The sequence below is a fragment of the Arvicanthis niloticus genome, chromosome 1, assembly GCF_011762505.2.
Source record: "Arvicanthis niloticus isolate mArvNil1 chromosome 1, mArvNil1.pat.X, whole genome shotgun sequence".
NCBI lineage: Eukaryota > Metazoa > Chordata > Mammalia > Rodentia > Muridae > Arvicanthis > Arvicanthis niloticus.
Genome location: NC_047658.1, coordinates 161,229,412 through 161,246,743, shown reverse-complemented (window position 1 = coordinate 161,246,743; position 17,332 = coordinate 161,229,412). Strand labels below are relative to the sequence as shown.

The 17,332-nt window shown below is 42.7% G+C and overlaps 1 protein-coding gene across 3 annotated transcripts in view; it reads right to left on the bottom strand.

The window, feature by feature from the left end:
- Positions 1-1,179: 1,179 nt before the first annotated feature.
- The window catches only part of Acsl5 (acyl-CoA synthetase long chain family member 5), a 45,619-nt gene continuing 29,466 nt past the window's right edge, over positions 1,180-17,332 (bottom strand). For all 3 annotated transcript variants that reach the window (XM_076924562.1, XM_034517761.2, XM_034517767.2), the window contains exons 7-22: positions 16,334-16,512; positions 15,587-15,619; positions 15,453-15,504; positions 14,595-14,668; positions 13,824-13,901; positions 12,674-12,808; positions 10,198-10,332; positions 9,255-9,350; positions 6,567-6,639; positions 6,289-6,377; positions 5,907-6,023; positions 4,155-4,298; positions 3,587-3,688; positions 2,980-3,051; positions 2,329-2,478; positions 1,180-1,450 (exon numbers count right to left, since the gene is read on the bottom strand). In XM_076924562.1, coding sequence (XP_076780677.1) covers positions 2,341-2,478; positions 2,980-3,051; positions 3,587-3,688; positions 4,155-4,298; positions 5,907-6,023; positions 6,289-6,377; positions 6,567-6,639; positions 9,255-9,350; positions 10,198-10,332; positions 12,674-12,808; positions 13,824-13,901; positions 14,595-14,668; positions 15,453-15,504; positions 15,587-15,619; positions 16,334-16,512 — 1,517 coding nt within the window. In that variant the 3' untranslated portion in view covers positions 1,180-1,450; positions 2,329-2,340. The remainder of the gene's footprint in view (positions 1,451-2,328; positions 2,479-2,979; positions 3,052-3,586; positions 3,689-4,154; positions 4,299-5,906; positions 6,024-6,288; positions 6,378-6,566; positions 6,640-9,254; positions 9,351-10,197; positions 10,333-12,673; positions 12,809-13,823; positions 13,902-14,594; positions 14,669-15,452; positions 15,505-15,586; positions 15,620-16,333; positions 16,513-17,332) is intronic.

Genomic DNA, 17,332 nt, shown 5'->3' with positions numbered 1-17,332 from the left:
AGTTTACAGGTGAGCTTTCCCAAACAGGTCAGCAGAAGTGCAGGAGAAAGTCTCCCTCACTAGACTGAAGTAAGCTGAGTGAGCATTCCTTAATTCTTGCATTCAGGTAATTAGGGCCTCTGGGGCAGCCAAGCCTACAGTAGATAAGAGTAAGAAGTGGGCACCTGGGTGCTCAGCAAGAAGCAGGCATGATTGTTGCCCTGTTGCAAGGGCTGCAGGTGAACATGAGTCAGAGATGTTTCTGAAGGCCAGATGCTCTTGAGTTGACAAAGCAGATAAGAAGACAAGTCATGTGCTTGTGGGAAGTGTCTGTATTTTAGACAGAAACGGCAAGCATCCACACTGTGGTACAGCCTGGCATGTATCAAAGTCAGAGAAGTAGCCATTCAGATCCGCTGGAGTCAGGGCCATATAGAAAGAAATCAGAGATGAGAACACAATAAACCACCATGTACCCTAGAACTTAAGTCCTGCCTTTGCTTTGTTTCTGGTATAGACATAGTTTTTAGCCTTGCTGAGCACAGGGTGTGGGAAAACAATCAATATTCTTGATCTAGTTAGCAGCCAGTAAGGAATACAAGTTAAAATTATAGTACCACAGCCACGCCTGGTGGCAAACACCTTTAATCTCAGCACTCTAGAGGCAGAGGTTGGTGGGTATCTTAAATTGTAGGCTAGCCTGGTCTACATAAAAAGCTCCATGCCAGTCAGGCTTATAGTAAGACCCTATCTCAAAAGAAAAAAGGAGAAAGAGATTAACATATTAACAGCAAAGGTGGTAAAGGAAAAAAAGTAAACTTATTTAGAATGTGGTCCTGACTTAAAGGCTTAGTACTCAGAATTGTGGACAGGGTAAGAATAGGGCTCCTATCAGTTTACCCCAATAGTTCCCCAATTTTGTAACAATCCTGGGCATTGGTTATTTAATTTTGATACAAGTCCTCATTGTGTAACCCAGCGTCAAACTTGCCGTGCTCTTGCTCTGGCCTCCTGAATGTTGTGGTTGTGGATAAGTGTCACCATACCTGGCTACAAGACTATGTAATTCAGGCACCCCAGAGATTTTCAAATCAAATAATTCTAGTGTACAGCCAAAATTTAAAATGCAGCTGAGTTTTCACATAATTGGTTTTTTTTATACTAATTTCCATCATAGTTCACAAGACTGCAGGCACAACATAATATCTGTAATAGTTTATTTCAAAGATTTGACATTTACAAGTAGAGGCACCACATGCTATCTGGCAGTAAAATACTGCAGGGACTGAAGTCCAAGAAGATCCAGAACTCCCATCACAGAAGACAGGCCTGCAGTGCAGGTGTCACATCGAGCTTGCCCGCGTTGCTTGGTTCCCAACTCAGGACAGGGCTTTAGTGCTTGCTTCATTTACTGGAAAAGTTCGCTGGACATAGTTTCCGCTCCTTCCCCCACACCTTCCAGCTCAGCAAACTGTAGAGAACAGACAGTGTCAAAAACAGCCACTGCAGACAGCACTAAACAGCATCCCTTCTGACCCTGTCTGCTGGGCTTTACTGTTCCCAACTCAGAAGTCTAACCAGAGAACTGAAGCTTTCTTACACTTGCCTTTGTTTCTTCACTGAGTAAACTATGATGTACACTTAAGCACATAGAAGTTTGTCTCATAAGTACAATTAGAGTGGGTGGTAGGTTAAAATTCTAATTAGTAGTTTCATGTAACTGAAAAACATGAATTATAACTTAAAAATCTCTCAATCTGTTTAACCAATGGTTCTCAACCTGTGGGTCATGACCCCTTTGGGGGTCACATATCAGTTATTTTAAATCTCAAATATTTTTACATTATAATTTAAAACAGTAGTAAAATTACAGTTACAAAGTAGCAATAAAATAACTTTATGGTTGGGGGGTCACCACAATGTGAGGAGCTATATTAAAGGGTCACAGCTTTAGGAAGGCTGAGAACCACTGTATTGGAGGCCTCAGGAAGTGCTGAGCTGCCAGCAAATAGGGTTTTTATAAAACAGGGTACACCTACAGGATCCTTGTGACCATAGAACTGGTCATTGCTAATCAAGATAGCACTGGTGTGGCAGTCATGAGGAAGTGACACAGAACACAGACCTGAAGAACAACATGGTGATAAAGTAGCCCTAAGGTCTAAAATGTCCAAGAACGCTAAGCTGGGAGGAGGGTCTTTTATTCTGGGCAAGGGTCTCACATTCTAAGTATCCTACAGTTGATGAGTATAATGGGTAATCAACAGGTATGATGAAAAGACAAAACATGGGGTTGATTTCAGGCCATACTTCTGCGAGGCAGCCGTCTCAGCCTGTAGCAGTAAGTACCTTAGGCTTCTACTACTCAGTGCTCTCATAGAGGCTCTTGATTTGTGTCTGGAAGAACTTGGCAAGCTCCACTCGTTTGGCTTTCAGCGTTGGCGTCAGAAGTCCATTTTCAATAGAGAATGGCTCTGGATGCACAAAGATACTTTTAACCTAGAACGTGAGCACATGTTGATGGTTGGCATCATTTCGTCTGCAAAGTGATAAACTGCAAAGTTTATTTCACCTTATGAAAGAAGCTGTATGGTGGGACAGCAAAGACAGACTTGTGTTATTCTCAGATAAGGTCTTCTGTTGGTCAGGCTGATCTCCAACTTGCCATATAGCTAAGGTCGATCTTGAACTTGTGATCCTCCCCTTCCCACCCATCACTGAGATTACAAGTATGTCCTGCCACATCACCACGTCGGGGTAATGTGGCCCTGGAGATTGATTGAAGCCATATATGCTAGGCGAGCACTCTACCAACTGAGCTATACTTGATATTTATATAAGTGGAGTACAGAGAATGAATAATAAATGACAGAGGTGGACAGAATACGTAAATACTAACTGTGCCCTTGGAAGTTAAAGGTTTGAAACCAGTCTAAGTGGGAGCTTTACATAAAACCCTAGTGGTACTTGGGGGACCAAAATTATATCAGCAGTACATACCTGCTCAAAGGATTTCAGGCCACTTTCTTTCCCAATTTTCTGCAAGTCTTCTAAAATGGCTTCCTTTACACGCTGAAACACAAAACATCACAGTCTGTATGCCTGAAGAGAGGCTTAAATGAAAAGCTAAGCAAGAACCAACTCCAAATGCCCGAAAGAGTTGGATAAGATTGAGTTACAAACAGTATGTTGAAAAGCATATGTACCTTGTATTTCCCAGAGGAAACAGGGAAAAGGAAAGGCAAACCTAGGGGCTAGCAGCTTCTGTCTGAAGTGTTCCCACCCTTGTACTCCATTTGTTCTCACAGGCAGCCTGTTACTGCTTTTTAAAAAAAAAAATCATTCTGTGTTTTAAACTCTACATTCTGTCTTTCATTCTAATAAACTATCAAGTGCAATTACCTGTCACCGAAGCAGGAAGAGTGTCCCTGCAGAGAGGAGGCTCAGAGAACCCAGAGGTGCCACAGCTGGGAGAGCCTTCCCTCTGCTGCAGCAGGCCAGGGTACACATGCAACATTCTCTCTCAGCCTGGCTTACTTTCAATCATGTCTACTTGGAGAACGTTCTCAATCACGCTTACATGGAGAACATTTTGAGCCATGCTTACTTGGTTTTGGCACAGTTCTTCAAAGGATCCCTTTACCCCGATCTTGGCTGCAAATGAGGGTAGTGAATCTGGGTCAGGAACCACCACTCCTATCAGGAATGACTGTGGGAAGGAAATGGGTTGTAATAGATGAGACCTTCAGGCGAATCTGATACAGTTCCTCAGCATACAGTGTGCCCCACTCAGTACCCCACTGCAAAGATGTTCCCTCCAAGGCTGATTCCTCAAAAAGAAGCAGTTGTCATTAAGCTCAAAGAATCAAATCCCTAGCCAGTCCATGTTGACAGTGCCTTACCCAAGCCCAAGGGACCAGTCTAAGTACAGCGTATAAAGGACAGTTCTGTGTCAGGGGAGCTACTCATAATGGGCACTGAGAGTCCCAAGCAGAAAGTCATGTGAGATAAAAGCTACCTCTTAACATAGTTGTCTTAATTCCAAGGAATTATTCCCTGGATGGTTATGATTCAGAATGTAGTTTTGTAAGCTAGGGTATCTTAGCTGAACCCACCTATACAAATGTCTTTTATGGCTATGAGAACCAACACAGGCCCTAAAACTGGTGTATTACCCGTAAGCTCTCCCCATGGACAAAAACTTGCAATACTGGTCTGCTCCTGGAATAAACATTTTCAATCTTCTCTGGAGCAATGTATTCTCCTTGTGCCAACTTGAAAATATTCTTCTTCCGATCGATGATTTTCAGAGTTCCATTCTGTATAAGGCAGATAAGAGCATCAGTGTTTGGAAGCCTTGGTGATTATATCAGTAAGAAGGCCATGGGTGTTGTCCTTATTTAAAATAGGTTCTCTGGAGATTTCTGGGTTTCCCTTGGCTTGGAGAAAGAAGACGTGACTTCCACAAAGCCCATCTGCAGAAAGCCAAACAGCAATCCTCTGGGAAAGCCCCGGGGGCCTGCTGGGTTATGCAAATGGATGCCTCGTTCAGTGAAGACATTCTGCAGCCCCCAATTCCTAATAACTTATTTCCAACTACCCCATCTTGAGAACTCTTTGAGAAATGGAGGGGTTATCTCTTCCTTAAAGTGCTGAATGATTTAAATCCCCCTGCCATGTTACTTCCTGTTAAATCTGGGAGAAGGCTAAAACAGCTGCATTCTACTGATCAAGCCAGCCTGTAATTGGGCTTGTTAGGACAGGAGCAGGGCTTCCAGGGCACTGACCACCATCATAGGTCATACGCTGCTTCATTTCCCTGAAGTCAATTCCTGAGGCTCTTATCTTCTTAGGGATTTGAATTGTAGAATTGGGGCATGGGGTAAAAATAGTCCACTTGAACGCACCATAAGTAGGGCTCTATACTGAGTTAACCCTGGAACCATCAATGAGCCAGACTTAATTTAGACTGAAAGTGGTCAATAACGAGCAGCCTATCGTCACTCATGGGGGCTGAGGGGAGCATATCTTTTGCCTGCCTCCTGGGTTGAGCAGGGGACACTGATTAAACAGAAACTGTTAAACCCAGTCGAAAGTATATCATGGGAGTCTCATGGTCAAGTATTCTTAATCTCTTAAATCTTGAACAATGAACAAGAAAAAAGTTACATTCCCCTAACACATAGTAGGTAGGGAAAACTTTTGAAGAAGGAGACCCTTGGAAAATTCCCCTGTAGGGCTTACACATCTTCATTACAACTATGCTCTGTTTCCTATCAAGAAAACAGATGAGATTTTCAGCAACGACTGCCAATTGTTCATCGGCAAGCCAATCTATAAAAGTCTGTGTCTTCCACAGAGAGGGACTGTGAAGGTCATTGAGAAGCAGACATTAGCCTATGTAAACACCTGGTTTAGAAGTCTCTTTGTGTTAATAAGTCTCCGTGAGTTAATTAGAAAGAAACACTTCTGTGTTGTGTCTAGACACAGCATCAATAGGACTACCTATGGCGCACCTTGTACCTGACAAGACACACTGAAGGAAGAAAGCCTTTCAGTTGGTTTACTTTCTGCTTTGTAACATTGTGGTCAAAATTATGTTAGTACCTCAGCCTCGAGGGAAGACGAGCTTTGGCAGTTCCTAATCTCGTGTTGGCCAACTTCTTCAGTATTTTCTTCAGTATTTCACACCATCAATCCATAGAGAGCTAGGACTAGAACACAGATCTCCCAACTCCTAAGCTAGGGTCTTCTGATTGGTACGCTCCTCTCTTTATACTTAGAGAAAACACCACGAAAGGAGTCTGCAGACCCATTTCCCTGCAGCTACCTCAGCTGATTAAGCTCATATCCCTAATCCCTCTTGCAACAAGTAGATTATTCTCCCCACTCCCATAGCAAAGACCCTAACAAGGAAAAATACCCACCGGAAGCCAGCGACCAATGTCCCCAGTGTGAAGCCAGCCATCCTTGTCTAGTACTTCCTGTGTCTTCTCTGGGTCCTTTAGGTAGCCTTTGAACACATTGTTGCCTTTGATGCAGATCTGTATACCAGACAGTAAAGGGGTAGGTAATAGAAATGGCTGCTCTTGTACCTTATAAAACACCTGTTTCCAACGAAAGCACCTGATGTTTCCATTACAGTATGGAGACTTTTTTAGTCCCCACTATAGGATAATGAAGCTCACTAATCTTGTATTGCTTCCTAAAAATTGAGGAATCAAACCCAAGCCAGGTCATAGATGTATGCTCCTTTTGGACTAAGCCTCCCCGCATCGATCATCTGAGTGCTGGGCGTGATCTACTCACCTCGCCTTCATTGTTTACTGAAAAGTAGTTCATGTCAGCCACGTCTTCCAGCTTTACAAAATTGCAAGCCACTGGAGTCCCAACATGACCTAGAACATAGCACATATTCTGGGCTGAGCAACCATAAAGCAAGCACGCTTTTAAGATGGGACTGTAAGAATGAAAGCAAAATTTGAATTTGCCATTTACTGCATTCATCCAGAACACCCGAATTATTTAAATTCCTAAACTATGCTTCAGTTAGAAGCCTTCTCCCAACCAGCAAATGGAAAACCCACCTGCTGTCCAGTCCCCAGGTGATGTAATTGAACATCCACCTGTGCATTCTGTTTGGCCATAAGCTTCAAACACCTGGGAAACCAAAGAAGAGCTTTGAGACGTAAGATAAAGTATGACTGGCCATCCCTTATGGCCAAAACAGGAAAACAAACTATAGAAACAAGAGCTGAAATTAGTTTTGCAAAACCTCAAAAGCATGCCCAGCTGCTAGTTCTTCACAACATATGGTCTCTGTTTCAACAATGTAACTCCACCAGTGCAACATGATAGCAACCATAGGCCATGTATAAATGAATGCCCTTCGCTGTGCTCTAGTAAAATGTCAACTGGAAAGCAGGCAATGAGGGTAGTACTGCAGTTGCTAACCCTCATATAAAGAAGATAATCTTGACCAGAGAAAGGCTGGTGGCAGGGAGCAACTTGATAGGCTGCTGCAGTCAGAGGTGTGGCCTGGGCTGGTAGAGCTACTGAAAGATGGTATTTCTGGGAAGAGGTTGGAAGAAGAAATTTCTGTTAATCTTTGAGGCTGAGGGAAAGAAAGATACTAAGAATAGCCAATAGAATGGCAGTTTGAAAACCCCCAAGACTCTTCACTGACTGGCACCAGTCTCTTTTGATAATGGGTACATGCATGGGGAATAGTGTCTGTGAGACTGAGCCTGTTTCTGACTTCTGTTTTGTTTGCGATATATGTTTGGCTGAATCAGCAAACTAGATACCCACCTGCAAAGGAAGAGAGGACAACCACGGCCAGATCCATATGTTTCAGATGGATAAGGCATAAATGAAAGAAAAATGCAAAGCCATAAAACTACCCGAAAATGTAGGTGAAGATGGTTTTAAGAAATTTGGGGGATTAGAAGGTATTGTAGGAACTGGAGAGATGGCTCAGAAGCGAAGAGCACTGGCTACTCTTCCAGAAGATCTGGTTCAATTCCCAGCAGCTCAAAACCATCTGTAGCTCCAGTCCTAGGTAATCTGACAGCTGGCCTCTAAGGGCAACAGGCATATATGTGGCTATCGACAGAAAATAAATTTTTATTTAAACAAAAAAGCAACAACAAAAATTTTAAAAGGAAGAAAAGGCCTGTCTCAGCAATTAAAAAACCACAACAGAAAATTTTCATCAATTGGCATGCATATTAATTCTATTTTTATATAGCTATGAACAAAGCAAAAGAAAAAGATAGACAAAGAAAAAATGTCTAGCATAGTGGAGATTAATTTTTAAGTATATAAGGAACTCTTAGCAATGTGCAAGGGGACTAAATCACCCATTGCTTGTTTTCTGTAAGGAAGTAATCCATGGAAGACATACAAGTGTCAGTGGGCAGTGAAGTTTGGTATTTGTGGTGGTTTGAACAGGTTTGCATGTGAGACCTGCCCCCGTGTGTCTGGATGCATGGCCCAGGGAGTGGCACTCTTAGGAGGTGTGGCCTTGCTGGAGGAAGTGTGTCATTGTGAGGGTGGGCTTTAAGGTTTCCTAGGCTCAAGCTACCTCCAACAACTCAGTCTTTTTCTGCTGCCTTCAGATCAAGATGTAGAACTTCAGCTCCTTCTCCAGCACCATGTCTGCCTGGATGCTGCCATGCTTCCTGCCATGATGATAATGGACTGAACCTCTGAAACTGTATACCAGCCTCAATTAAAGGTTTTTCTTTATATGCGATGCCTTGGTCATGATGTCTCTTCATAGTAATAAAACCCAAACTAAGACATATTGATAAAAGAAACAGTATGAAGTGAAGTATTTCAATTAGAGGCAACTAACTGGCTGCAAAACTTATCATTGTGTGTAGGAAATGGTACTTTAAGTATTATGTGCGTGTGTATAAAAGACCTGCCTGAAAGTTTGGTGATGTACATTAACATGTAATAGGTAAGGCTGGCAAGATGGGAAAGACACTTATTCCCAAACCTGAGGACCTAAATTCTATCCTTGGAACTCACATGGTGAAGGAACAGAACCAAAACTCTTTTTTTTTTTTTTTTTTTTTTTTGGTTTTTCGAGACAGGGTTTCTCTGTGTAACCCTGGCTGTCCTGGAACTCACTCTGTAGACCAGGCTGGCCTCGAACTCAGAAATCCACCTGCCTCTGCCTCCCAAGTGCTGGGATTAAAGACTTGCGCCGCCACCACCACCCGGCTGAGAACCAAAACTCTTAAACTGTCCTCTGACTGCCACATATATGCTGTGACATGTAGGCAGACTGTCAACAGTGACTCATCATTTGGGCACAGTTGGGAAACCGTGAATAACACGAACTAAGCTTTTTGGTAAGGAGTCCAGTGGCTGGAGCATGATGGGTATTTTGGAACCCTGATTTTATTTATGTAAAGGTTTCTATACTTGGGCTGGAGAAATGGCTCAGGGGTTAAGAGCACTGACTGTTCTTCCAGCAACCACATGGTGGCTCATAACCATCTGTAATGGGATCCGATGCCCTCCTTTGGTATGTCTGAAGACAGCAACAGTATACTCATATATATCAAATGAATAAATAAATCTTTAAAAAATATTTTTTAAAAAAAAAATTTCTATACTTGATGCATGAAGAGGTGAGTAGTGGGGTCAGGGTTTTTCTCTTATCTAAGATCTAAGGTGTGGCCTTCTCTTCCGTGCTTTTCATTTATGGTTTCATTTTTATTGGAATAGTGTACTCCACTGATGTAACTGTGAAATCTTACCCAACATCCCATTGCAGCCCTGAAGAATGTCAAGACAGGAGTGGAGATGGGGGCGGCTCCAGTGATCATGAGGCGAACCTTCCCACCCAGGCTGCCCTGTTGAGTAGAAACAAAAAGAGCTGTTGAGCCTCTGTCCTCCCTTTTCCCCTTCTGTAAAATGGGTGAAATCACATGCCCAGCTGTTCGACTTGGTTGACTTACAAGCACATACACTACAGCTTGGCACCCTAGGAAATCAGTTAAAGTGCTTTCTGTTAGAGCCTTCACCAGCCATTCCTGAGAGAACGTGAGGGTTTGTTGCTGTTGTTTTTTTAAGTTCTTCAATTTATATCACTTATAAACTGAACAAAATCATACTACAATTAAATAAATACAACTCAGCAAAACTCAACTGAGACCATACTACAGAGTGCTGATACGTACATGAGTCTGTTGTACGCTTTCTCATTTCTCTTTAGTGCAAGGCTGCACAAGAGTGATCTTAGAAAGGTGGCTCAGTGGGTAAGGCATCTGCTGTGCAAGGATGAAGCCCAGAGTCCACACACTCAGAACCCAATAAAGCCAGACACAGTGGCGCACACCTGTAATCCCAACTCTCTCCTGTGAAGAGGTAGGAGGTGAAGGCAAGAGAATCCCTAAACGCTAGTAGGCCAACTAACAGCCTAATGTATCCAGCTGTGAACAAGAGAGACGCTGTCTCAGACAAGGAGGAAGGTGAGACTCGATGACTGAAGTTGTCACCTGAACCTACACAGACAGCATGCCACATGCTTCCCCACCCCTACCCAAACACACTCATACTCCAAGGAGGCCAAAGAGAAAGGTGGGAGCGGGCATCGAAGATCTATGAAGATGTCTAGTTATAGTTGGGGACACTGAAACCTGAAAGGTGAGGGGATGCTAAGGGCAGCCAGCCCTGGGGTCCCAGATCTACTCAACTTACTTGGATCTTTGAAAACACCAGCTTGTCCCACAAACTGTCCCGCCGAATGATACCATTCCTCACTTCATTGAATTTACTCATGATAGCCAAGTTTAACAAGAACTTCTTCAAAGGTGTCTTGGCTTCATTTTGTACCTGGAAGGGTGATAAAGCCTCTTGGTTAGAAAACTACTGGAGGTACTTACCAAGGCCATTTGGTAGAGGCCAAGATGCTAATTCCTTGCTTCATAAAATGACAAGCCACACCCTGAAGCAAGTGACATTATTACATAATACCCCAGCCCTCAATGACTCCAGGTCCCCAGGAAACAACTAACGGAGATAAACAAATCAAAAAAGATGGTCGCCACCACTGGCTTAAAATCAGGAAATTACTCCAGGGGCATGATCACCTGGGGCTTTTCACTTAGTAGCCCAGAGAAAGGTTTAGGAATTTGGCTTTTAAGAATTAGTACGACCTCTCCTCTCCTTCACTTTATGGTATTTTCTTATCCTCCTAACCCAGACAATCACCATCATTACAGCAAATGTCGCTCAGCCACATCATACAGAATCCAGCAGAAATCCCTAATGCCATTCCTTCTCCCCTTTGGGTTTACGCACGCTGTATCATTTTCCCCTGTTCACGTTATTTCCTATTTTTCATGACCCTGGCATCATTGTAACCCTACAACCTATCAATCACACTCTTGCGATAAGAGCATCCCCATGTACAGCACACCTCTTTATTTTCAAAATTATATCCTAAACCCTGCTCTTCAGCCTTCAGGACCTCTCCACACTAGAAGCACTCGGGGACAGTGGAGTTCTTTCCCGTTCAAAATGGATGGGATGGCTCTCTTGAGCTGTGCTTCCATTTACAGGCCTGGAGACAGCCAGAGTTGTTCATCCCTGCCTCCCAATTCAGGCTGGGATCCAGGCTACTCCTGTGCTTGTAGCATCATTCAGCTATGTCTCACTGTCTGGTTCTGAGGTACACTGAATGCTGCCTACATTATGACAGGCCTGATGCTCCTTTACCAGAAACTGCTCACCTTTAACAGTCACATGACTAGCTCTCCTAACAAGTCACAGACAAAAAGCTATGATCGGAAATTTATCTAACAAAATCTCTATTTTATGTGATAAGCTCCAGATTCAAATGATCTATTGTGTATTATTATTTTAAGATACTTCCTTTCAAAAATAAAAAAAATTCAATAACACAAAAACCATAACAACCCAATCTGATGACTCCACAGTCTGGTGAGGAACTGGAAAAGTTGACAGAGCTTACAGTATCCACACATTATCTGAGTTCTAGAAGACCATCCATACCCACTACAGCTCAGTTTGGCCTCTGGTAAAGACGGAGTGCCAGTATCAGAACCTGAGAGGTAAGGCCCAAAGAATATGAATAATGACGTCATTTCCTGGGGCTCCAGGTCTATGGAATAGCAGGTACTATGCTGTACCACCTGTATTCAAATCCCAGCTCTCAATGGCCAGTTGCAGTCTAAGGCTTGGGTGAGAAACATACAAATTGAGCTTAGGACCCATCATCGTAGACTACTGGGGTCATGTCAAAAGGACACGTAAGAATCCGATGGGCACACTTGGAACATCAAAAAGAATGACTAAAATGAACAGAAAGATACAAATATAAAGATGAGTTCATACTAATATTTTTAAAAAATCCTCACTGGTCACTTATGAGGACAGCTGGAGCATGAATTCATTATACTTATGAGTGATAAATTAAGGAGAGAATAAAATATTTGTTTGGTCTTTATGGTAGAATGTCATCTAAGGAATATAGAAGAAATAAGAGTTGGGGGTAGGAAAACCGCCATTTTGCAAGTTTCTCGAGTAAACAGTGCCCAGTGTCAGCTCAAGCGCCCGTGTGAGAGTTTATTCTGGCCCCTTTCTTTATTAGCTATGACTTCAGGGAAATTCTTTAACACCCAAGGTTCTGCTTCCACATTGTGAGAGTTCTGTGAACGAGCATGGTTTACTGTGTTTCTTCAGAGGGTTAAATGAACAAATACATCCGAAATGTTTGCCTCAATCAAAAAGTTAAATTACCAGCACATACAAATCAGAGGAAGAACTTTCCAGTGTGTTGGTTAAAAACTGAGGTGCCCCCCACCCAGTCTGAGTGCAGCACTTCCTCAAGTCAGCAATGTTACCCAGAGAAAAGGCACATTCCATGACTTCTCACAGTGGCAGCTCTAATGTGCTTATGTAGATGCTTGTTAGAGCTCAGACAGAGCTGGAATTGACTCTTGTCAGGATCCAGTTCTGCTCAGACTACTCCATGCAATCCCAGTAGAAGCAAGGCTCATACCTTATCATAGACCCTGTTAGGATCCAGTCCCTCCCAGCCTTCTCAGTGTGATCCCAGCAGAAGCAAGGCTCATTCCTTATTATAGACACTGTTAGGATCCAGTCCCTCCCAGCCTTCTCAGTGTGATCCCAGCAGAATCAAGGCTCATACCTTGTCATAGACCCTGTTAAGGAGTCGAGGCACTGTGGGAAACACTGTGGGTTTCAAAACCTTCATGTCATCAGGTAGCAACCGAATATCTCCTTGGAAGAAGCCTACTTTGCCTCCACAGGAAAACATGATACCCTGGAACAAGATGGAAGAAGGGACTCAGTGGCGTGGATCACTGTAGGAAGTCCTATCTCTGATGGAAGTGAGAAAGAAATCTGAAATCGGCAGGCAAGTCCTTCTGCAGAACACCTGCTTCCTGCCAATCCAGATATCAGAATAGCTCTCTGAGAGGCTTCCCCACAAGAAAGGATGGAAACTTATTACTGTTGAAGTGGCAAGACAGATAACAGACTGTGAAACTGTGGGTGCCACCCTCAGGCTCTGCCACAATTCTGTGTCCCAGTCTAAGATACCATCCTTCATAAGAAGCATGCATCTTCTGGCACTAAAAACACTGCAGCCAATTAAAATAGAAAAACATGCCTTCAGTTAAGATTGACCCCATTTGAGAAATACTAAAATATGTATAAAGTTTTATTAAAAGCAATGTGGCATTTTGTACATCAGTCGAGCATATGGAAGGGGGTACTCGGGGCAGAGGGAGGGAGTGAAGAGACCTCGTTCCCACAGCACCTGTGGAATTGAAATGTTAGTGCTTCTTTTGTTCTCAATCCAGCTTCAGAATCACTGGAAATTTTGGAGACCACTCCAAGAAGGGACACACGCTATGCCTGACAATACCACCTTACACACTCAAGTGGTCTGTAAAGATGCTCTCTGGGGAGAGCTGACCCTTGATCTGGATCAAATGTTTCTGCCCTGCTCCCCTAGTAGACATACTTTTCTATAACCCTAGATCCTCTTAAAATTCTAAACAATATATAAGTAAAAATATCTGGGGAGTCAGCTCAGGATTAAGAGAAGACAGACAATATATGCCCTGTGAAGTCAGGAGCAAGTAATAACCTCCTTAGATGTGCAGACTTACTAGATGGATTGCTGTGCGTCAGGACTCAAAGAGTCCAGCGGGATGCCTGCTTGATTCCATACAGAAAGGATGAGGGATGTCCTCTGTCCCTGAATTTTGAATAAATGTGGAGCCAGCAAGTCAGGAACCCCTTCCTACCTGCTAGGCACACAGGCCACTCACCTGGACAAGCCTCTCAAACATATGGGCCAAGGGAAGGTAGGATATGGTCACATCCTCCGGGGTGGGCTGGAAGATAGGCTGTAGAGCAGGGACAAACAACAGTGGGTTGGTGTTCAGTTTTTCTCCAATAGAGATTTTAAAACTCCCCTTCTCTTTTATGATTAAGCCCGTCTAACTGAAACCATCCCCACTAACTGAGGGAGTGAAAAATCTTGATATTTTGACATCATCTTTAAGACTCTTAAAATGCATAGCACATAAACAACTCCCTGGGTACTTAATGTATTCCACAACCTGATATATCCTGTAACCATTCAATCCAGGGATCCTGAAACACTGAAGCTTGACAAGCAGTCCTAAAGACTACATCAGTGTTTTCCATATTTTGTTATTGGTGTGGTTTACATGCAAAAGACCCTGTAGGCTCCTGTGTCCCCAGATGGTACTACTGTCTTCAGGGGTTATAGAGCTTTTAGGAGGTGGAGCCTCACTGGAGGAAAGAGGTTACTTGGGGGTGGGTCTTGAGGTATTATATTCCAGCCCCACTCCCTGTCTGATGGTTCCTGATCTACCAATATCTAAAAAAAATCCCAGTTCCACTGGCATCACAACGGAGCTGCATAGCATCAAGTAACCCTCCCCCAGAAGTCACGTAAGTCAGGCTTTTGTCACAGTGATGACCAAAATAATAGACTTTTAAGTGTTCCTCCTAAAAATCTTATAGTCAAGTCACATTTTAGCAAGGGCCTCTTTTTTTGACTGAGCACTAACCTCCAGAAATTTGAGGAAAGCAGCCATGTTTGACACTACGTTTTGATGGGTTAGCATAGCTCCTTTGGGGTCACCTGTAGGAAAGAAGAGGTGAAGAGAAAGATCCTTCGTGTGGGTAATTTGTACATTTGACCTTGAAAGAAGCTAAATTCAATTTGGTTCAATTAGAGACAAAAGTTGTCCTCTTGACCGTAGCCTGCTATAGACACTTATGCCTCTGCTTGGGAATGATTTGTGCCCCAGAAATCCCCCCACCCTACTTACTGTCTTCCTGACCTCTTCCTTAGCTTACAACACAGGCAGAATCTCAGGTGATAATAGGAAAACAGAAAGTTGCAAATTATCCCTTCTTGTGCTGTTCACATGTTTAAGACTTTATGCCGAAGATCTCCCAACAATATTGCTATGAACTTCATAAACCAGGCATATTGTAACAGTCCGCAATAAATATGATTTAACCTTCTACTAAATGTTCAGTGAGGACACAGCCAACTGTGGAGAACCAACACTGAGTTACCCTGACTGAATGAAACCAACCCAGTGGTACATCCATTAAATCATCCCAATGGTATGTTCTATGAAATTATCCCCATGGTACATCTGATTGAAGCAGTGGAAGGGTAGAGGAAGAGTTGACATTTTAACACCGTCTTTAAGAATCCTAAAATCCACAGCAAGTGGATGCTACCATTTGTATTCAGAAGAATTTGTTTCCTTATGCTTGTGTTTTACTATCTGGGAACCCATTTATAAATGGCTCAGGTTGCGAGCACACAAGGACAGGGTGGTGGCATGGTATGCTCAGTACTTAGTCTTATTTCTGGCTCCCTGGGAGCTCAAGGTGTCACAGGCACCGACCTGTAGTTCCGCTGGTGAAACAGATGACACTTAGATCCTCCGGGTTTGGAGGCTGGAGGAGGAACACAAGGATATTAGTCTGTGATGAACCAAGAGTGGACTATACAAAACTCAAGTTCAGGAAGAACACTTACCACTGGTTTTTTGAAGTTCTCTTTGCCTAGATTCTAAGTGCACGGGAAATCAAGAAAAAGAAAGAGTCATTGAGGATGGACAGACTTATGACAAAGTCAGCTCTTCCTTCCCCTGTTCTCAACCTCCCAGTTTCCAACCTAGATTTAACCCATAAGCTAATGTTGATATACAATGGAAGCATCAGGGGAAAGCAGAAAGTTTCTCAAGAATGTTAATCTAAAGAAGGCACATCTCAAGCTTATCACCATTTTCTTAAGGTCCAGTTATCTAAGACCATAATTAAACCTTTCTTGGGTGATATAAATCATCACTATGCCAGGATTTATGCTATGCTAGTCACTTTCCTAAGCAATTCACACACTAATTCATTTAACCCTTGCCAACATAGCTGTAAGATTAGTACCACCTTAATCTTCCATTTATAGCTAGGGAGAGATGTGGCTTGTAACAGGTGAATAGCCAGAACAGGAACTCAGGCGGCTTGCATCAGGGACCAGATTCATAAACATCCTTGAGTTTCTCCATCCATGTAGTCTATATTCAGAAGGGTATACAGCTAGCCAAGAAAATCTGTCCACCTCCATCGTGAGTTTTTGTAGTTGTCAAAGAAATTGTCCTTCAGGCTTCTGAGCCTGGTTTATGTATGCTATCCTTGAACAATAGGCCTATGCTTTTGTGTAGATGGCCTGCACCCTGCTCATGCTGATAAACCACCTACCTAGATGCAAGTTGTTTGTGACTCATACCTCAGCATCTTGCAGAGATAACACCTCAACTCCACACTTCTCTCCTCTTTTCATCAGATCGTCATCAAAAGGGTCCATGAGGATGACTGTCTTCAGGCCTGGTGTAAGGCCCTTTTCCACATTTTCTATTAGTATTGTTGCTTTCTGGGGTGTATCACAGATGATCACCGGGATATCACCTAAAAGCAGAAACCGAGCCAGAAGTCACCACCCTATTCTGTTAAATACATGGAAAAAAATGAGGGTGGGTATTAAATGTCACAGACAGTAGGTTCCTGAATGAGATTGCATCTGTAAATGAGATTTACAGAATTCAAGCTGAAATACTCTATTGTCTATAAAAAGGAAAAAGAAGAACAGTGAGTTTAGCTGAAATGCCAGCCCTTTTATTTTCTAATGGTGCTGACACATTTTAGTGTCTAGAACTGTACAAATCCTTTTGTTTAAGAAAACTCATTCCAATACTGTCTCCTGGGTATATTCCTGCTGCTGCTTTGCAGAGCAGGAAACAGGGTCGAAAGGCGAGTGCAAATGGAATCTTTAGAAGCCAGATGATATATGATTCTCAATGTCATCATTTCTGTAGTATGTATTATTCAAACAAAGCTACTCAGCCTACCCAAAAGACACTCCCTTAGATGATTGAAAGGATACTGTTGCCAGCTGAACTTGGTCTTGTTTGTCTACCAGTGCCAGTGTTTTTCCACACATTTACTTGCATATTGGTGGATATTGCTTACATAGACTGAATTAAGCATTCAAGCTTTCAAAGGAATAGGAATTAATCTCTATGCTTATACTGCGGCTTAGGCAAGCCTATTGCGTGCAGACTTCTATTCCATATATTCAAAGTAGTCTTGCCTCTAAACTATCCTATGCCATCTTAATTTTGCTGAACCTCTTATCTAATGTCTCAGGCATTTTTGTAGTTTCTGTGTAAATGATATTCTAAATACTATAATATCAGAAAACTAAGAAAAAATAAACAAAGAAAATTGA